At 38.1% G+C, this 22,085-nt stretch overlaps 1 protein-coding gene across 1 annotated transcript; it reads left to right on the forward strand.

Annotated features, from left to right (window-relative positions):
- The first annotated feature begins 288 nt into the window (after positions 1-288).
- LOC113963786 (interleukin-5 receptor subunit alpha-like) lies at positions 289-20,599 on the forward strand. Its single transcript, XM_027675223.1, has 11 exons — positions 289-379; positions 4,189-4,388; positions 4,739-4,893; positions 5,029-5,176; positions 5,744-5,852; positions 5,939-6,126; positions 9,294-9,430; positions 12,811-12,955; positions 16,595-16,682; positions 17,831-17,918; positions 20,320-20,599. Exons 2-11 carry the CDS (start codon positions 4,286-4,288, stop codon positions 20,446-20,448), a joined length of 1,290 nt encoding a protein of 429 aa, XP_027531024.1. The 5' UTR covers positions 289-379; positions 4,189-4,285; the 3' UTR covers positions 20,449-20,599.
- The last annotated feature ends 1,486 nt before the right edge of the window (positions 20,600-22,085 follow it).

Genomic DNA, 22,085 nt, shown 5'->3' on the forward strand with positions numbered 1-22,085 from the left:
GACTTCTTAAAAGATAAAAGCTCACTGGAATATGTAAAAAGATTTGAAACATTTCTCTTCTGTATAGAAAAAGGAAAAAATATGAACAGCTCTGACTTCTGAGTTAGTCAGGCAGAGGTGTGCCTCTTTCAAGGTATTTCAAAGAACTTGGGTAAGGTTCTAGTTAGTGTTTGTGTATTCAGAGATGTGCTTCAGTCCCTCAGTGGGAAGTGGCCCTGGCAATGGGCTTTTCTGAGGCAGTGTCTTGTGAAAAGGGAAGTCTTTTGAATCAATTTCTCGTTATACTCCAAAATCAAGACATTCTCCAGTACTGATCTGTCCTGCTTCTCAGCCCAAAGGATGCATAGGTACACAGGATCTAATGAGCATTAAAATTAAGGTAAGTTTTGGAAAAAAAAAAATGTAAATGGTGCTCCTGTTTTGAGTCTTCATCCACCCAGAGATTTAAAATTTATTTGACCTACACTGCTTATTTCATCATTAATTGATCAATTTCTACATTGTCTACTATCAAATATGGGATAGGAAGGGTGGAGAGTGTTGAAAAATATGAATCAACAACATTAAATGAAGCATAAGTTTTAGGTAGTATTAATCAAACAAACAGTTTGAGTGATTCCCCTTATATCTAAGACTGTGCATTAGAACCATGAATAAAAGATTTCATTGTTTATGTTTGAACTTAGTCTCCAACTTAGGAACAACATTATTTACAATAGCATTTGAAATTGTGTTTTTTGACAATTTTACTGGTTTTTTTCCCAAAGAAAATATGCGTATGTAAAAGCTATTTCTTAAATCATTAACTTTTCTATTTAGGAAGATATAGTAATCATCCGTACAAACTTTTCAAACATAACCTTATTCAGACACATGAACAGTGTGGATTTACACTTCAGCAAACTCTCTGGTCTCCTGACTTTTTAAAATTAAAGAGTTTATTTTTCTTCCACTCTAAGTAACAGCTCTTAAGTTTTGTGAAGCTTGTTTCTGCTACTTTCATTTTTCTTGCTCTGACTGTCTACTTCCCAAACTCACCAGGTGGACTTTGCACAAACAATTACGATCTCTGCAGCTGCAGTGGTGAATGGGCTGGCAGCTCCCCTTAGTTCTCTTCACTTTCTCTTAATCCAACAATGCACTACTGTAAACCAGACATTGCTGGTTTACAGCAATAGTAACAGGTATTGACTGTAGTTGAAGCTCAGAAATGAAAGAAGGGGGATAAACAAAAGAAAATAATAAAATATGTATAGTACTTTTTTAAATTAAAAAAAAGCTTAAAATTGCATTTTGGGCAGTGCACTGCTTGGAAAGCAAGTTTTTAAATTGGTTTGTTTTGGTTTTTTTTAAATTATTTTGCTTTATCATTTTTTTAGATGATTTAGATAGTTAAGATAATTCCTATTCCATTAGATTAATTGGACTGTCTATAAGTTAATTTGCCTAGTCTGCATTTCTCCAGAGACTAAAGAACCAGAGAGTCTTTTTTAAAAAAAATTGTCAGGCAGTGAATTTTATTTACACCTCATGGACTGAATTTCAGCACCATATACTAAGTCAAAGCTCTTTGTAGCAGAGGATGAGGACTCCAAAGCTCTGTCTGCAATTATCTGAGAGGAAATGTTCTGTCTTTCAGCTCACCTATGCTGGTATTAATGAAAATATGTATTCTTTGACAAATTGTGAATTAAAAGCTTTTTATGGATGGACAACTTTTTGTTCCCTCCTGGTCATCTTGGGTGTTCTTATGTTTCAGTGCTTTCACTTTACTCTTTTCTGTGAACCAAGTCATTTTAAATAACCATAAGAAATACCCTTTGAGGTCAGCCCAGTTGTCCTTTTGCTATTCTGCCTACAGCAGTGGCATCAGGAGATGTTACTCAGATATAATCCACAATTCTGGCAGCTCCTGCAGTCCATTCTCCAAGTATTTCCCCAGCATCAAGAGCTGTTCAATTAGGGATGTTACAGGGTACATCCATCTCTGATATTTTTTAGGAACTTTTCAGGTACCTATTTGCACGCATTTGCCTGGTCCTATTCATGGCCTGCAGACACTGTCCACCATCACAGCGCCTGTGGGAGAAGGTGCAAGAATTCATTGCACACTGAGTGGAGAAGTGCCTCTCAGTCCTGTACACAAGGTACTTCTTGGACCAACTCACGTCTGGGAAACAGCAATGGTCTCACCTGAAATGTCTTTCTCTGACTCAAGTTGGTTAACTTTCTTCTAAGTTTATTCAGAATGACTTTAAAAATCTTTCTTCTCTGTTCCTGTGTCCTCTCTCCAAACGAATTCATATATGTTGCCTCACAGATTATTTCTGTTTTAATTTCTAACACCAAAAGTTGTTGCTACTGTAAGATTTATTTTGTTCCTTTTCCTGTTCCACATCCCCTTTTGACTTTTGTTTTCCAAACAAGTAACGTTAATATTAGCCACAAATATTTTAACTTGCTTAGTGTTTTCCATTCTTATTTTTCATCTTCTCCTAAATTAAATAACATACATACATGCTCCTAGGACTGTTTTTGATTGCTTCATTTCACGGGAAGGGATGAGACACTACATGTTGAATAATAAACCCTTGAAAGCTCCTTCTTTTCATTTTATATTTTCTGTGACTTTTTGTCTTGCCACACACCATGTCATTCAAGGAGCACCATTCATGGCCCAGATCACCCCTTCCCTCACCAGACAACTGAACTGGTTTCTCACCCAGGCACACTAAGCAGGAGAATTTACTCTTTTTTGTTGGCCATGTGCATGCTGTGACATGCATACTATAGTTGCTGGTAGTACTACACCTGAGATCACTCCCAGAATGAACTAGATGGGCAAAACTCTACCTTAAAGCCTTCTGTTATTACTTTTTCCACTGCACTTCATAAACAATGACATCACTCATTAAATGATCTCTTTTTCACTGCATTGTGCCAAAATAGCATTATAAATTAATCTCTATATGTATGTATGTGTATGTGTATTTTTTTTCCTGGAAACCTCATTACAGATTTTTTGGATGTTTTGAACATTCACACATTTTCCTCTACATGACCACTGCCACTTGTTAGTCCTTGGTGAAAATTTTGATATGGCTCCAGGTGCTGATCCCTGGATAGAATGTGTCTGAGGATTTAAAACTGAAAACAATCAGAGCCAAGACAAATCAGTTAGTGAGTGAAAGATTATGAACGCAGAGGCACATGAATTCTGTGGAGAACTCAGAAGGTCTCAGAAGTTGTTTTACATTAAAGCAATCTTGGAATGAATACTCATGCATCAGAGAAACAACAATGCTGTCTTTCTGAAACAAACTTTGATCAGTCTGGAACCTACTTGCTCACTGCATCCCAAATTTACCAAACACCTGAAGTACTCTTGCTTATACTCACTTCTTCAAATGGCAGGATTCATCTCTCCTTATGACCTCCTGAACCAACTAACAGGAATCACAGTCTTAGAAATGACAGTTGCTGCTCAGTCCCTAGAGGCCAGATAACTCATACAAATAGAGCCGCTGGGTTTGTATCTAGTCAAAGTTATGTCAGGTTAGTCCTACCTAAACTGTCTACTTTCAGTATCAGTAGTGTCGTATCCATATCTGTCATATTGCAATCTAGGCAGTACTGTGATTCAAAAACAGTGCAGTATGGCACGCATGTCCTTCTTGGCCTTGGCACCCAGTCAAAGAGTGGGCTTGAGTACAAACACCCTGGGAACAGAAGGCACCAATCAACAAGACCTCTTAAACATATGTTAAACATATGTTAAACATCCTCATGGGGGAAAGCTGAGGGGCAAATACTGATCTCTTCACTCTCGTTAACCAGTGACAGGACTTGAGAAAATGTCAAGAAGCTGAGTGAGAGGAGGTTTAGGTTGGATATCAGGAAAAGGTTTTACACCCAAAGGGTGGTTGAGCCCTGGAACAGGCTCCTCAGGTAAGTGGTCATACCACTAAACCTGTCTGATGCAAGAAGTGTTTCAACAACGTTCTCAGGCTCATGGTGTGATTCTTGGGGTGTCCTGTGCAGGTTCAAGAGTTGGACTCGATGATCTTGATGGGTCCCTTCCAACTCAGCATATTTTATGATTCTATGTTTCTATGTCATTTCATATTTACTTTTTATACTTTAGACATCTCTTAAGTGGTTATGTGACACTTTCATATTATTTCACAGATGCAAAATGGAAATGTCATGTTATAACTGCTTTTTCAACCGAACTCAGAACTAAAGCATCTCAGTTTCTTCAGACCTGTGGTTCAAAGCATTAGCTATGGCATGTGTTACAGTTGTTCCTGTCATGCTGATACTAAGCTTTTACCAGTGTAAGACAGAGTTTTCCACTAGTCTGGCAAGTGGACAACGCAAAGTAATGGGTAAGTAAAGTATTAAATAACAGTTCATCCTACACTAGCCATCCCAGATATCTCATCTGAACTTGTTGTCAAGGCACTTTCTACAGCCCATGGAGAGAAATGGGGACCTGTGCTAGGAGAGGTGTCCAAGACAGGTAAAACTAAATCAACTAATTTTGAGAGCTGCAGGTAGGTAAACATGATTCTTACTGCTGAAAGTCATATTCAACAAAACTCAGAAATCGCCTACTCCATGTAAGCACAGAGGTCCTGGTAGAGCTACTGGGTGTGCAAGCCTTGCTGAGAGCCAAATCCTTTGTGTACAGAGGGGTGGGCCTCTTTTCCTCTATGTAATATTATTGTAATTGCAGATGCACTTGGGCTCCATAATGTTCTGTGGATTACCAAGCATGATTCAAGAGTCATTTTGTCCTGGAACAATAACCTGACAAAAGAAGAAACTGAGAAATACATTGTGAAGTATATTTTGAGTTATAGGTTCTTCAATTCCACTCAGGAAAGGAAAGTAAGTTCTTCAGTGATTACACATAGTTTAAAGTGAAGTAATGTATTGCTTCATTCAGTAGATGAATTTGCATAATTTCCCCTTCAAAACTTAGTCTGACACTAATTTCATGCAATTTCTTCTTCCTCCTCTTAGGAAAGACTGCAGGAAAAGAAAAAGATAATACGTCTTGAGTTACATTCTGGCTTTAAGGCTAAAGTTAAGACACAGCTTTTTGCAAAAGAAACAGAAGACATAATTAAGGAGAGTGACTGGTCAGAATTTACTTACAAGGCACCTCCAGGTCGGCTATTTCCCATGTGTTGTTAAGACATCCAAGCATTTGTGATAATGTCCTGTCTTACTTGGAGACACATAGTTTCTGAAAGCCCATTATTATCTTCTGCTACATTTTTTGGTATGGATTTGCTAAGAATATGATCCATAACACCAGAATGTAGAATTATTTCCTTTATTAGACATGTTCAGATTCAGAAAACTCCAGCTTTGCTGAGCAAGATGGCAGAAAAACCCAACCACTCTCTCCATTTTCCTTATCAACTCATGTCTCATGAAGATTGTCTTCTGTATCACACGGTTTCAAGAAATCTTAAAAGATCAGAGCTTTTCAGCTTCTATTCTGGACATTTTTTTAAAGTGTGTTAGTAAGGCTTTGGTGGTAGAAGCAGATGTGCTTCTCGGTTGTCATTGTCTAAAAAGCCAAAAGACCTATTCATTCTTACCTATAACTTATTCATGCTTCTAGAAATAAGGCTACATAATGAGTTTGTAAAGGAAACATTCATATTGTTATTAGAAAAGCAATATAAAATAAATATAATTATTTATTTTTCCCCTTTCTTTGTTGCAGTCTATATTCAGAATCTTTCATGCATCATATACAACATTTCCTTTTTCAATTGCACTTGGAATATCAAAGCAGAAGCTCCTGAAGATATCCAGATCTTTTCTTCATACAGGCAAGTGTCTTGAGCAAAATAAGTATGAAGCCATGTTTTTGTACCCAAGTGTTTGTTTTACAAAACTCATATTTTCCTATTCACAGGCATGTAGGAAAACTGTTTGAATGCCAGCAATATATTAAAAATGCAAGAAAGAAAAATATTGGATGCCATATGAAGGAAATATATTTTCAACCATCAAGGAAAATCAATTTAAACATAACAGCAAGAGATTTCAGAAATAATTCGAGAGAACTGTCTTATTACAAAACTTTTACACCTCAAACAATAGGTAAGTATAGTCTATTATCACTTATGGAAAATTCTTTTATTTCATGGAAAACATTAAAAGAAAATAGGGCAGTGTGACAAAGTCAGAGTATTAATTCTAACTATTTAGGCATTCATCTACATGGGAATTTTATACAAAGATTAAACAAAATGGATTATGATTCAAAGTTTGAGGGTTTTTTCTCTGATGTAATAACATCATTTATCTCTAATTGTCATTTAAAAATAAAAGATAAGCCAGTATGAGAAAATTATGTTTAACAGCATTATGCCCTTCTTTTCACTAATTCTTATCTTTCTTATCCTTTTCCTTACTTTTATAGTGCTGAGGAAGCATGATTAAAAAAGAAAGAGCATAAGCAGTCTGTCACAAGTCTCATTTATAACCTGAATTTAAGAATATGAATGTTCTCAAACATGAGTAGCACTTTTATTTATTTTTTAAGCTAAAAATATCTTGGCAGTTATTTTTAATTATTGACAGTTTTGAATGATCATATAAAATTATTTTTCCTTACTTCTCTGGGAAGTTTGAATTAATCTCATGGGTAAAAATTCACTTGAATTTTAGCAGAGACTGCAGATTCAAATGCCTTTTAAGTTATTAACATTCCAGACCTGCAACATGGGAATCCATCATAACTCAAGGGATAGAAAAAATATAATTCAAAACTATCAAAATGTATTCTGAGTTAGATCTTATTTATTCTATTCTAAGACATTAGAATTATTTGTTCTATCTAGAGCTTTACACTGCAATCAGACCCAGCTATAAGCAACATATTCTGTTTCAGGAAAATAAACCATTTTCAGGAAATTCAGATTTTCCTGAAAAGACAAAAAAAGTGTGTGTGTGGGGGGAAGTGAGAGGGGGAAGTAATCCACAGGAAGGCTGTATTAGGTATTTTCATAGTTGACTGGGAAGATGCTTATTTCTAGACTGTCTCCCCAGGGACCACAGGGCTGAGGTGGGCAGGAATGAGCAGTGGGATAAATAGGAGAAATCAGGCTATCTGTTCCCTGCTTCTCTCTCCAGCCACTCAGTCTCTTTCCCCCTGCTCAGGGCAGCCACCACCTCCTCTTTGAGGAGGCCAGGCTGCCAGTGTTTCCTTCCTACCCTTCTTCCCTTCCCACCTTACCAAACTTTAGCCATCGTGAGGGCTGCACGTCAGTCACAGCTGGTTCAGCCAACAGCTCCTGCTCACCTCTCAGTTCCAGGCAGAAGCCCTGTTAGCTCTCCTCGCCTCTAATCCCACTGCCAAGCGTTGGTAGGGCACTAAAGCAAAATCTGAGCATGCTTGCGGGGGATGTTTTTCACTGTAGAAGTAGTGGACTTTTGCAAGGCTCCATTGCAAGTCAGGACTGTCCCTTCCCTTCAGGGAAGAGTGTATCCTTCAGGTCACACACATAAGGAAGGGACGTTTGTATCTGGGTTCCCCTTCTTTAGCAGTGCCTGTTACACTGGGACAAGGGGTAATGGTTTTAATCTGAAGGAGGATTGATTTAATGAGATATAAGAAAGATGTTTTTTACACACGGTAAAATGCTGGAACAGGTTGCCCAGAGAGGTGATAGATGCCCCATCCCTGGAAAAATTCAAGGTCAGGTTGGAGGGAGCTCTGAGCAACCTGATGTAGTTGCAGATGCACTCAGTGCAGGGGAGTGGACTAGATGGCCTTTAAAGGCCCCTCCCAACTCAAACTCTCCTGGGATTCTTCAACAGGAAAGCCTCCATCTGGCCTTAACTCGAGCCCTTGCACAGTCCTGGAGGTCCAATGTCCTGCTGCTGGTTACCAGCCCCTGCAATTCAAGCTTCTTCCCAGTAATATGACATATAGTCTGACAAAACAGGACCCGCGTATGCCCTGTACTGTAGCTAGCACCAAAATAACTGAGTCCTGTCTGTTGGTGTGTGTGTGGGCTAAAGAAATTTCCAGATAACATCTGAAAAAGGATGAAAAAAATCTTTTTCCTACTCTTGGTATTCTCACAGAAGGGGGAGATGGTCTGGGAATAGTGCTTCAGAGATGAACAAACAAACAAAAAAACCCCTGCTGCTTACTGTCTTCACCTTTCATGGCTCATGATCCCCTAGATAATGAGCCCCCATCCTCAAGGCTGCTAGAGCAAGCACAGCAGCTGTATGGACCAGTTGTGCTGCCACTCACCCTCTCTGCCTCTCTCTGTTTTTTTCTCTATGGCTCCACATGGCAGCCATGTCTGTCCCAAACCTCACTGACCCTGTCTACAGACACCTGCTATGCACTTCTGCCTCTGCTGGGAGGGCTTTTTCAGAAAACTCCAGCTTCAGTTCTTCCCTTCACAGCAATACAGCAGCAGCTGTGGAGGACTGAGGATGCTTGGGTACTCCAGCACACACTGAGGATCAGTGCCCTAGCACATGCCCTGCTAAAAAAAGCAACTGTAGACTTGCTTACCTAAATCCAAGGCTAAAATCCTGGGGACCCAAGTGTCCCTTGCTTCCAACCCTGTACTTCCTCCATAGCAAATGCTTGCCTGCTCATTTACAGGAGAGAGAGAGAGATATTTCTTAAGCATCAGTAGAAAACTTCATTTGTCGAATCAGACAGGCTGTCTGGGCAAGAGATTGTCCAGAGAAGTTGTGGATGTCCCATCCTTGGAAGTGTTCAGGGCCAGCGTGGATGGGGCTTTGAGCAATCTGGTCTAGTGGAAGGTGGTGCTGCCCATGGCAGAGGGACTGGAAGTAGATAATCTTTAAGGTCTTTTCCAAGCAAAATCATTCTATGATTTTATGACACCTGCCAAGTGCTAGTGCCCCTTCAGTAATCCCTCTGTGAGAGATGAAATTCTGGTTTTTTTGAAGTAATACTACCAGGCTTGTGGGTACGTTTGGGGTATCCCACAAGACACGTGTCCCAAATGGCATGGAGCCTGTAGCAGACTGGAGGTCTCTTCAACACCAACACAGACTCTGGAGAGTCCCTGGTCCTCCTGCCCACCTTTGCTACCTTCCCTGAAAAAACCCAGCTCCCTGTGTCACTCACTGAACGTCTCCTCTGGGTGTGGCAAACCCCAAAATACTCAGCTGTATATTTTAAGGAGTAACATACCGCATTTGTTTTCCATCAGCATGAATATATGAAAGAGCATGAGGCACAGAATGTCTCTTTGTGCTTTATCTTTCAGAGAAGCTGAACCCACCAAACAACGTCTCAGTTTCCCTTGAAAACAGAAGTATTAAAATTCACTGGAAACCGCCACCCACTATTGGTTCTGCAAATAACAAGTGCTTTTTGTATCAAGTGAAAATAACAGATCTTAAGGTAGTACGTTTTTTGGTAATGCACTTAGTATGTATAACACAACTTCCATAAAAACTAGGCATCCTTTGAATTTAACAGGGATTAATATAAAGATATCCCAGGGTCTTTAATAATTAATCCAAATTGTCTTTCTGGTAAAAAAAAGAAAAACAACACATTTTATAAAATCTTTCAGAGTCAAGCTTGCATTGAAGTGGATTGGATGATTTTTTCTTCTCATCTCGAATTTGACTTCCACATTACTATCACATAGATTGTACTGACTTTTTTGTTATAGAAAAAGGAGTATTGATAAAAAGAAAGGTTTAGCAGTTACTCTGGTCATATTTTTAAAGGAAAAACCCTCACATGTTATTTTTGTTATTTCTAAATACATCACCAAAAGAATTATTCCTCTTTTTGGATACATTGTATGTATTTTAAAATCTTTCATGATATTGTAACAGCATCTCTTAAACTAGCAGTAAGAAATAGAGCAGTATTGTAGTTTAGATAATGCAATATGGTGACTAAATGACCCAATGGCATTTTGAAATTACCTGGAAATGAAAGCAGAAAAGTTTTCATGCATATTTTTATTTGAACTCCCAAAGATTAGAAAGCAAAGCACTTAATGCAGAATATCGTTAAGTATGAAATTCAGATGTGTATTGGAATGTGAATTTTCTGAATCTTTGATGATTTTATTCAAGCTGTCATTGAAGCTGTTTTTGTTTAAGACCCTAAATATCATCTAACGCACACCTCAGTCAGTGCACAGTACTATAACAATAAAAGCCCTATCTAAGCTGGTGGCAAATATTTAAAAGACAATTACACTGAAAGAATCTATGACTAAATTGATGTGTATCCACTCTTTGTTTGACAAAGTAGAAAGGAGAAGTGCAATGAGTAGACATTAATGATCACATAAAGTTATTGTCATAAATTATATTAGGGTTTATTAATTCAGATGCAGTGCTAATACTGCTAATCAGCTTCCAGAACAGGGCTGGAAGCATCCAGAAAAAGAACATGGGTCTGGCATGGACATGCCAAATCTTCCCAGTCCCCTTCAGGGTTTTCCAGCAGACAGATAGATGGCCACCTCTGCAAATAATTATAATTCCCTAAACCACTCCTAAGCCTAATACTCCAAAACCCCTGGCAGAGACTTCCAGGGGCTTGTCCCTGTCTACTCACAAAGCTCCTAACTGTGAAAGGCAAAGAGCAGAGGGAGCAAGGGCAGTTCATGCTGGATCCTCGGTATTCTGTTCAGCAGCGTGCTGGAGCTATTCTGACTCCCTGCCCGTGCACACTGATTTACTTCTTGTTTCCAGACTCAGAGCAAGGGAGGTGGAAGCAGAGAGGGGTGGGAGTAAGGGGTCCCCTTCCACTGCAGGGTTGGGATGCACCCGAGGTGAGCAGGGGGATCCTGCAATCTGCAGTGTTCACATGGCCACTGCAGCCCCTGTTTCCAGCTTCCTAACACCTCCCACCCTCTGGAAGGAAATCTCGCATACAAAAAATAGTCCAGCAGCCTTACTAAGGTGGAATATACTGCTTTTATTTTCCTTTTCTCTCTCTTACTCCTGTCCTTTGCACACATCTGCAGGATATAAACATAGGAGAGGAAAGCGAAGAAAAATCATTGAGGCACAGAAGCGAATAAACACCTACAGAAGTGGAAAATCACAGAGGCACATCAGACAGAAGAGAGGCAGCCACAGCAACAACAAAAAAAGACATACAAGGGCACCAACCAAGTGAGAGGGGCTTTAAGGTAGATTTGAGGATAACCAGTTAGTAATGATTAAAATGGTAATTACCTAGCCAAGGAGCACTAAATTCCTGGGGCTGGGATGACAAAGTTAAAGAAGAAAACTGGTGCAGTATTACAGGAGACACAGGAAGGAGAAGAATGAAGTAAGCTGTATGTTCTGTATACTGACCAGACCGAGGTCTTAATCACTGCCACTTAATGTGTTAATGCCACTTAATCACAGAGACTTAATGTGTTGAGGTACTAGGGAATCTGTAAGCAGGTTTGTAGATATTTGTTGAAGAACAGATAAGAGCATAATGATTAAAATATACAAGTCTATATTTATTTATTCTGAATACCTGAAGACATGACTTACTGAATACGTACAAGCACAAATAATGATACTGTGATACGGATTGGAGTTAAGTTTGCAGGTGTCTGGAAACTAGGAAGGCTTGGCAAGTATCATGGGAAACAAGATTAGAATCTGAAATGTTGGGTAAGTCTGAAATTAACAAGCCAAAATTCAGTAATAAGGAAAATTCTGTGATTAGGAAGTGCAGGTCAAATGTGTCAATACAAAATAAAGGATTAAAATATAGACAGCAATGCAGAAAACAAAATGGTCTGTGGATTGCAGAGAACCACAAACTGAGTCAATCATTCCATGTTCTTAGGCAAAGGTCAAATACTATTCAAGTATATATGACTTGCATGTCACATGTAAGATGTAGGTTGTGACTAATTTGCCCTTCCAGCTACTGAGTTTCACCTTAAGTTTCATCTTGTGCTTTGGACACCACAAAAAATAAATAAGCAGCAGATCTGGGAAAGTCTTAAAGAGAAAAGAAAGAAGTGGCATGGTACACAGGGTCAAATCCACACCACACCAGTCAGTATGAGGAGAACAGGAGATCATGCTTTCCTGACAACAAAGAAGCAAAGGTTCTGTGCCTCCCTGTGTCTGAGACTCATACTTTCTACTTCTTTGCAACTTTCTAACATCACTTTTAATTTTTATAAGCAAGTTTTCTCTCCTGCTTTCTTTTTGTATTCCTTCTTAAATTCTTAGCATTGTTTATTTACAGAAGTTTACTTCAGTTTTCAAAAGTGACGGATAATTTAGAGATCCCTCTGCTTTAAACTCTGCCACTCCATGTTTGGGCTTGATCTTTTGAAGTAGTGTTCTTTCTTTTATAGGCACAATTAAAGATGTTTCAGGATAGTTACAAAAATAGTGAGCATCCTTCAGCTGAAAAACGCAAGATTTTATTCTACCAGAGAAGAAAGTATAGCACACTACCTACATCAAAATCTTAAAACTTGCAGTTTCATAGTTATTGTGTTTGTTCTACACATGATGTCATAAAAATGAAAAGAGAATCAGTGTTTTCAAATTCTTACTGTCCTACTATAAATGATACCTACTTCCATCTTATCAGTTCCGATCTCTCTTTGTTTTCAGTTCTATCACATCAGACAAGAGTTAGATTTGTCTGGACATAAGAACTCATTTTGAAAATCTCTTCCTACTAGTTAGAAATGCAAATAATAGTATTTGACATCTCTAGATTTATATCTGCATGAACTGCAATGCGAAATCATCCAAAATAACCCCCTAAACCTATCTTGGTAGATTGTAAATGTCACTGAAGAGAACTATAAGTATCCATTTCATAAGCCAGCAAACAAATGTGCAGCACAAGTGAGGGCAAAGAAAGAGATATGCATAAGAAACAAGATCTGGAGTGAATGGAGTGAGCCAGTGTTTATTCATGGCGGTAAGTTATCATGTACTTACTATTAATAACCCTTGTCAAGAACTATATTATCACCATTTGACATATTACCTCATTACTACCTTTATTTTTCTTCAGGTTGTGTTATTGGGCCTTAACAGTACCTAAGGGTCGATGGCGTGTACCGGGCTCACACAGCTCTGCTGTAGGGGAGTCTTTAGTCTGCGTTCTACTTCCCTGGTCCTGAGGCAGTTTAGCACAGGGCTGTTCTCCTGAGTTAAACTACACCTGACTCTTGACAGCCCATAGAAAAAATTATGGTCAGCAGCTGACAAGGTCCCAACACCCTCAGGACTGCCCTGCAAAGGACAGCCCAAGCATCTCTAAAAATGCTTTCAACTGTTGAAACCAAGAAGTCCGCAAAAGTTGTAACATTCATCAAATCACTTAGTCTTTAAGGACTAAGATTTCTTTTATTACTTTGGGGGAATAATTTCTTATCTGACAGAGATAGGAATATTTAAATATATGTACTCTGGCCCCTTCATCTCACAAGTAAACAAGAACCTTGTAATACTTTTCCTTCACCTCCTATGACTAGATTTTAACATTGGTGTACTTGTGCTTTCCGTGATGAGAAAAATAATTCCACAAGGAGAAGTTTCCTGATGTCAGTTTAGGTAAAGGGGAAGTAGCATAATTGTGCGATGCTATATTTATAGAGAGAAAGTTGTGTCTGTGTGTTAACATAAAAAAAAAAGGTACAATGCTATTATCTTCATTTAATGCAATAACCTGTGTATTTGGAATACGCCTTTTTGACCTATTGATCTTCAAGTACATATTTACTTGAAGACAGGAAATGCAACACTAGATATTACTATTTTTGCAATGGATTGAATGTAAATTCAGTTATGGGGTTTACTGGATGTTGGCTGCCTAGTCTATCAGATGCCCTGCTATATCCCATTGATCTGCTGAAACCTTCATTGGCTGGAATCATTAATTTCATTTCAAAAGCATTTTACTTGTGAAATAACAGGAGAGAGAAACGTAATTGTTCTTCATGTTCACTGTGGTTAAGAAGACAAGGACATCAGCATCTTGAGTTGCCCTTGGGAGATTCTCCTTTCTTCTCACTGAAGACAGAGTGAACCTGGGACCACAGCATGGCCTAGAAGGGTGTGCCTGGTCTGTCCGCCTAATGACAGACCAAACACATCTGATGTGTAGACAGGAGAAATCAGAAGGATTTTCTGGATGGAGAAATGTAGATTTACTCACCCCCTGCCAGCCTTTCACCAGAAGAAGGAAATGGAGTTAGGAAGTCACCTGTTCTGGTTCCAGCCTGCCAAACCTTGCTCTCGGCAACTCTCCTTCAAATGTTTTCATCACCATTGCTTTCCCAGCTTTCGATACAGCTGTTGTTGAGGTTCAACAATCACTGCATGTTTCCTCCACTTCAGGAAAGCTTCTTGTGGACAAGACCACCATTGCACATAAGCTGTAATATCTGCATATGTTCAGTGCAGTATGATGATTTACCCTGGAGCATACTGCACATATGCATAATTTCATGTGATGTAGCAATTACTTGGGGAGTATTGGTGGCTTTCATAGAAAGAATCTGTCGATATATTGCATTGAAGGGTCATGCGCTCAGGGAAACCTCTTTCTGTCCATCTTACTTTGTATTCTGTTGAAATTATTTTGTCTGCTTCTAATTCAGAATATGTATAAGTGGATATTATGTGGAGTAACCTGAAAGGAAAGACATTCATCTAATATTTTTATTTTAAAATGTGTCAATTTTTCTGGTGTTGTAGGATCTGTTTCTACTGAAAGTCTTGAAGAAGCATGCCATGACCTGCTTTTTCTTTGCTTCTCCATGGCATTCCAGTGTTTCATCTAGGAAATGTGCTACATTTCTTTAAGAATATATTTTAAAAAGGCGTTTCAGCCTCCATTTAAAAAAAAGCTGAAACATCAAAATGAAATAACATAATTCAAAACATAACTAAAATATTTGTTCTGAAATATTCTTTTGACATGAAAAGAATTTGTTAATTTTCTCGTGGGGAACACATTCATTCTCCACTGGAATCAGCATATGCCCTCAAAAAAACCCTCTCAATTTAAACTGAACTGAGACGTTTACTATAGAAACTTTCTGCTAAAAAAAGAAGTGTTGGATCAGCTTTATTCATATGTAAAAACTTTAAATAATTGGTCTAATTTTTGGAGTTGATGAGCATTCATAGATTGCTTTGAAGTTAATAGTAATTCAGAGGTGTTCTGCATTTTTGCAAAGCGAGCCACTTGTTTTGGTTTCAAAGTACTGTTATTTGTGACAAAGTTTAAGCATTTGCATCTGAAACCCCCCCCCATAAAATGAATATATATGCTTCTTTTTCTTGCTGTTTTACAAAATGTGTAAAGTAGGAAAGCAGGAGGAGCAAACCTCTTTGTGGTTCAGTTGCTGCTAAGACCAGAACTTCCTCTTCCATTGTGTGCGTGTGCAATAGCAGTGAGCAGAATGATGCAGAACAATTACCTCAAACAAAAGAATTTCTTCTACAGAGTCCAGAGATTATTCAGAATAAGTTTTCTGAGCCCTCAGCTCCAAAGGCAAGAGTGAATAAGCTTATTCCTATACACAGTTCTGCCCACAAGTTTTTGAGTCTTTTCTTGGTTTCATATCAAATTTGTGGAAATCTGTAACATACTTGGTTTAAACTACAGGTGGGCTCAAACTCTGAACTTAAGTTCTATTCTTTTGTTCTTTGATTTTGATCTAGATTGATCCTAAACCCTGTTTAACTGGCCTCAGGCTATTAGCATTTTTAGAGCTGTTCCTGTCTGTCTTTCTTCAAAGTATTTCATTCAAACCGATCCAAACTAGTTGTGCTTCTAAGACTAGATATTAAACAAAAAATAAAATTTGCCAGAAATACACTTTTGAGTCAACCAAAGACATTTGTATTTTGGTATTTGGGGTATTTTGGAGGAAGAAATGCAAGGTACAGAGCAGTAGTATCTGATGAACCGTATAAAGATGTATTGCTCCCATTTCTTTAGGACTATGCCAAGCAGGTTTAAAAAAGGTAAGTATAATAGAAACCAAATGTTGCTTCTTGAAGCAAAGAGAATATTTTGTTTAACAAAATGCTTTTATTTTCATTTTTTCTTAGATCAGTTACAGCTGTGAAGGGGTGAGGAAGTAGCAGTAGGGGACTCATAGTGTGTGAAGATGGGAGGTGGCAACAGCAGGAATCCAAGGGCAGTTGGAGCAGCATCACGAGTGCCAACAGCAGACAGATAGAGGGGCTGATATGCAGAGAAATCAAGGCTGGATGGAAGTATCCAGCAACATGACAGGTCATGCCCAGCGTATGAGAGCAGAGTTTCAGGAAAAATGGGAGTGGAGACTACGAGAGAGGAATGAAGCAAGAGAAAGGGCTGGATCAAGGCTGAGGGCTAAAAGGAGAAGGAAGAAACAGCGCTGAAGTCAGAAACCCCTTTCCCCTAAAACATCTCCAGGAAACGTTTCTTTAAATCTGTGACAGTTTAGGAATAGTACAATATTTATGAGTCATCCAACTATTTATATTTCGCCCATTTATGAACTACCCTAGCCACTGCCATATTATTAACATTACTTTGCCCTCTTCTTTTTTTAAGAAAAGACAGTGGATGTCCTGCTGCTAAGCCTCACATTGTTGTGTCTTCTGATTTTCCTTGGAGGTTTGCTGATGTATGCATGTAGAAGGTAGTGTACATTTCTGGAAGGTTGTATAAATTTCTGGTGGAAGGCACATCAGGATGAGGGGAAACCATACAATGGATAAAAGTCAAACACAGATCTTCTCAGATAAATTATATTTGCAAGAAGCAGTTAATTGTGCATTTCCGACTATTGTTCTAACAAAGGAGTGCCAGGCATTATGACCTGGTGAGCCTTATTCTTATCTCACAGCTCCCACTGCAGTCCCCTGCAGCTCCAGTCTCCCACCCTACTCTCAGATGTCTTTTTGCCACAATAAGTGACATATTTTAATCTTACTCTCACTGCTGCTTCTCTATCCTCAGTGTGACTTTACCCCATCCTTTTGCAGGTTCTGTGTTTAAGACCACCAATGTTAATCACACCAAAGTTGAACTGCACTTGTCATCTTGCCCAATTTCATTTCATAATCCGTGGGTGTAATGAAAGCAGTTTTTTACTCTAAGCTGGACAGTTTACAAGAAATCAATAAAAAAGGGAAGTGAGGGTGACGGAAAGAATTTGCTTTGCTGTATGATTACTATTAGTACAGCAAAGTAATAGTAGTGGTCCTACACCCACCAACAGTTAAGGCAGCCAACTTTCTTCATGTCACTAATTTTCTGCCTGGCTACATAGCTTTCCTATTGACATGGCACTGAAGGCTTTCTTGAATTGAAAAATAAACTTGTTCAGGATAGGAAGATAACTCAAGATACCTTAATATTTGGAAGGTAATGCAGTATGTAAGTGGAACCCTTGTTAAAAGTAAATTGATTATTTAATTAATGATTAAATATTATTCCTGATTCATATAAAAGAAGTTATCAATTTTTAATTATTAAGAGCACATATTAGGGTGACTTTTTAAGCTACAGACATGGTAGCATGCCACAAGTTCTCACTTTGCTTGGAAATCATATGTTTATGTATATCCATCAGTTCTCTTAAAACTCTGGCAGGCTAAAAACCAGGCAGGCTGAAGAAGAGCTAGGGAAAGTGTTGAGAAAAATGTCTGCAGTGAAACAAAAAAATGATGAAATGACTTTAGAAGTGGTAGATGCCTGTCTAATTGGAATATATATTCAAAGCATTATTGACTGATCTGTTTCTGCAGACAACAATAATCATGTGCCTGTATCACTGTCTTGTAGGTATAGTTGCCTGGAAGTTATAACTACGCCTGTTCCACATCCTTCAGATAATATCAAAACTTGGTTAACAGATGAGACTCGTCACCAGGTAATGTATCTGTCTTTTTAATCTCACTACATCAACTCTCATGATATTACTTGCCATTGGAATGGTACATTACATTTGGAGCAGCGTGTAATTTTTAAGAAAGACTGGGAAAAAGTGTGCAGAACATTTGCAGTGAAGCCAGAAGAGAACAGAAAACTTGTGGAGATTACATGACAATTATCTCAGTAGACAGAATGGAGAAAATTCTCAGGGGACTTTAATGCCTGGTGCACCTAAAGGTGCTTTCACACTCAATGGACCAACATTCTACAGAATCACAGAATACGCTGAGTTGTAAGGAGCGATCACCTTGACTCCCTGAAAATAGTCAGTTATGGGATATTAGATGTCTAAGCATGTAGGCCTGTTATCAAAGGGAATTTTTTGTGGAGATCTGCAAGTCATTGGCTATGTTGTAATAATTGTGCACATTCTTATTGCAAATAAGAGGACGGTCCATAATGCATGGAATATAACTTACCTCAACTGTGCACCTGCTGCGTGACAAAGACATGTACAGAGGTATGCACTTTGGAAGAGCTGATGTGCTGTAAGTTAAGATGTTTGCTTATCTGATGGCAAAGTATAAGTCAACTGGGCAAAATGGAAACAAAATATTTGCAATATTTTTGTGACTATCATTAATGGAGCTCCTTGGCTCTCACAATTCAATGTTTCTTATTGCTGTCTGTCACTGTGTGAATTACAGGAAAAAAAATGTCAGTTAGGTAGTAGCTTAGATCCCTGGAACTCCATAGAAGCTATACAGTGAACTGTGCTCTAGGAGGCATGGTAAGATGGCCTCTTACCTCATTCTCCTACAACACATGATGAGAAGACACAGGTGTGATGAAACTATGTGTTTTTTGGGAAAACATCATTGAAATAGGAAACTGTAATGAGGATCTTCTCTGCTCTATATGCTCAAAATATTTTTTCAGAGCCTCTGCAGGATTTCTATTAATTTTACTGTATTCTACTGTATTATTGTACTTACACTGCAATATCAAAATATCTCCTAGTAGCCCATTCAGCATTGTAACTTGCAATGGCCAATGTGAGATGTTATGCCACTTCTTCCGCAAGGGAAAAATGTATGTCATGTAATACTGTGGTTTGGTTTTTAGTGTAATATATCTACATGATTGCAAACTCTGACAGAAACCACAAATCATCTCAATCCACAAATCATAATTTGAATTGTGAGGCAAGAGGCATAGTTTGGTTTTTTTTATTATTTTTACTTTCTCAAAACAAATTTATTGGAAAAACAATGTGCATATGCTATATAATCATATTACAAATTACAAGACTGAAGTGTTTTGACTTGCACCTGAAGTTCATTCACCAAGACTTGGGCTGGCTCCCAAAAGCAGACTGTGCTCCTCTTCTCTGTAGTCATCTTCTCAGAAAAGCTCAAGAGCTATAGAACTAGTCTGAAGTCAAATCTCCTATTTCTCTTATTTTCAAGATTCAGAGTAATTGCCGTGACACTTCTGTGTCAAATAATTTGACCCAGTTCAACACAAATGTGCCATATTTATCACCCTTCCTGTGCAAAATTCCTTCTAGTCCTTTTTACCAGTAATGATGTGCAAATTAGCCTGTAATACCCATTTTGGCCAACACATATGGGCTGGCAGAATGTAAAAACAAAATCATTACCATCAAGCTTATTTTCTATATCTCCCTCCATGCTTGAACTTCATGCACTGCTATTTAGGGGTCTTAGTATTCAATATATAAATAAAAAACTACCACGATCAATGATCACCATAAAAACTATATTTAATATCACTGACAGACAAAGAAGTGATTTCTGTCCCCAAACTGTTACAAACACTGAATAAACCCTTGACAGACAGACCTCAGTACAGCTGTGTCATTACTGTCTAGATGATTGCAACAAGTGACTGAGATGACACCCATCTTGTGACTCAAGTGACTGTTGATGGCAGTTCTAGGAAAGATAAATTAAATAAAACATATGGAACATATCAGTATCTCAAATATTGCTGACACCTGAAATAACAAAGGACACACTGAAAGTCTTAGGACAACTGTGGGGAATGGTGCTGAGATAATCTGTTTTATCCAACAAATAAATATAACCCCTGAAGGCTAGACTGTGACTTTGACATAAACCTTAGGTACGTAGTAACATCATCTTGGAGGTTGTCAAGCAACAAAATTAGGGCTCAGAAAACTAAGCAAATTTACCTGTGAGCAACTTGTAGATTGAGAGGGTAACTCAAATGATCTCTGTATTCCAGTTGTGACAGAGTAAGTAACCTGTACTGCTTCCAGATACATCAAATAAGTAGTGTGCTTGTAACAATATTTAGAATCGGTGATACCATTGAATGCAAATGCTGTGCATTATGTCATTTTTATCCAACAGCAACATATGTCAATGCAAGTGGAGATGCACTCAGAGGTTACTGTGGGAATACCAAAAGAGAATAGAGATGAGAACATTGAACAACAGAAATGTTTGAAGGGCTCTGGATTAGAAGACCTACAGAGATGATACATCTTTTTTATCTGCATGCAAGAATACCTTTCTGTGAGGTGAACAATAATCTAATGGATCTAAGAACAACTGATATGGGAATTTGTCTGAGCCAATAATTTGAAGTGTTTTGTGCGCATGACGTGCAAGTCTTAAAATGAGCTTTGAACCACAAACACAAAGCAGTTTAACAACAACTAATCTTCAGCTCAGTAAAATTACAGTATATCAGACAATATGATCTAATTTTGAGGTCCACTTGAGTTAAAATGAAATTAGAGTTACTGTTTCATAATGTTGCAGTAGCTTCCAAGTACTGTCTAAAATATCAATACTTTTGAAGACTGGTTGTTCATACAAATCTTTTCCTAGCTATTCAAGTTCTGATTGAAGTGGTCATGAGAAATGGTGGAAGCAGTAAATGTTTCTGGAAACAGCAGCAGAGTCTCACAAGTGTTCTCTAGAGTTCAAAAAAAAATTCACTTTCTGACCCCCTGTATTGTTTAAGCAGACATCAACCAGAATGAAGAGATCTGTGTGAAGACATAGTCTTTTAATGTTGTGGACTTATTCCTTTGTAGTTAGTAAAAGAAGAAAACTTTATCGGAGGCAAAGAAAACAAAGTTTTCTGCTGTATTGTAATTGTTCAAATAAGTTTCACTCAGAGAAGTTAAAGTTCAGAACTGACTAACTATTGTTATTTATTTTTCCCTGTCCTCTTAATGAAATTTTTCCTACTTTTCCATGAGGTGATGAGACATACCAGTTCATTTTCAGGTACACAACCAGGGCAGATTATTTTAACTCTTAGTTGGAACAGTGTTTATTTGACTAAAAGAGAAGGAATTGATTTTTCAAGGAAGACATTTTTATTTTGTAGTTGGGAAATACAAATCAACGGTGGACATAATTTTCTAGAAGGTTTGGAAGATAGCTGAAAATTACTTGCTTTCATTACTGGTAATATTTCTCCTTTTCAGAATAATATTGGTTGAAGGAAATTATTGATTACCTTGAAATTAAATATTTTATATTATTGTAGAGAACAAAATAAAACTTTTGTTTGTGCTTTTGAAACATTCAGTCGTAAGATACACTTCTGTGCAGAGTCTTGATTCCTCTGAATGTGCTTTTTTTTTGGTAAAAATTCTCTCTCATCACAATGGAGATGACTGCACTATTTCTCCTTTATTACTAAGAATGATTGTTGATATCTGAAAAGCCCATACTGGAAATGTCTGAACAGCAAAAGAACTATCAATGACTTTGTTTGTTATGAGATTGTGTTCATGACCTCAACAAAAACCAATCAACTTTAGTAGGTGGTGTTGCATTTCCTCTAGCATTGCACTTTTACAGAAGGTAAGAGTGTCCTTACCTATAAACATCAGTGCTGTTCCCTCCCTACCTGTCGATCTGATGCCCACACAAATCATCAAGGAGAAGGTGAATGGTAGTTTTCAGGTACTGAATCAAGTTTTAGAAAGGTAACTCCTGTAATGTCTCCTTCTCTGTCTTGAGTGCAGATGGGAAACCCCTCAATCAACATACTAATTTTTCTCTTGGATGGTCAGACACTATCTCTGTGGGTAGACAATGAAATTTATCCCATTGGACATGGTTCAGACATACTTTCTCAAGAAGACAGGAAAGAA

This window comes from Neopelma chrysocephalum, unplaced genomic scaffold (genome assembly GCF_003984885.1).
Source record: "Neopelma chrysocephalum unplaced genomic scaffold, ASM398488v2 Primary Assembly neopelma1_25, whole genome shotgun sequence".
Classification (NCBI taxonomy): domain Eukaryota; kingdom Metazoa; phylum Chordata; class Aves; order Passeriformes; family Pipridae; genus Neopelma; species Neopelma chrysocephalum.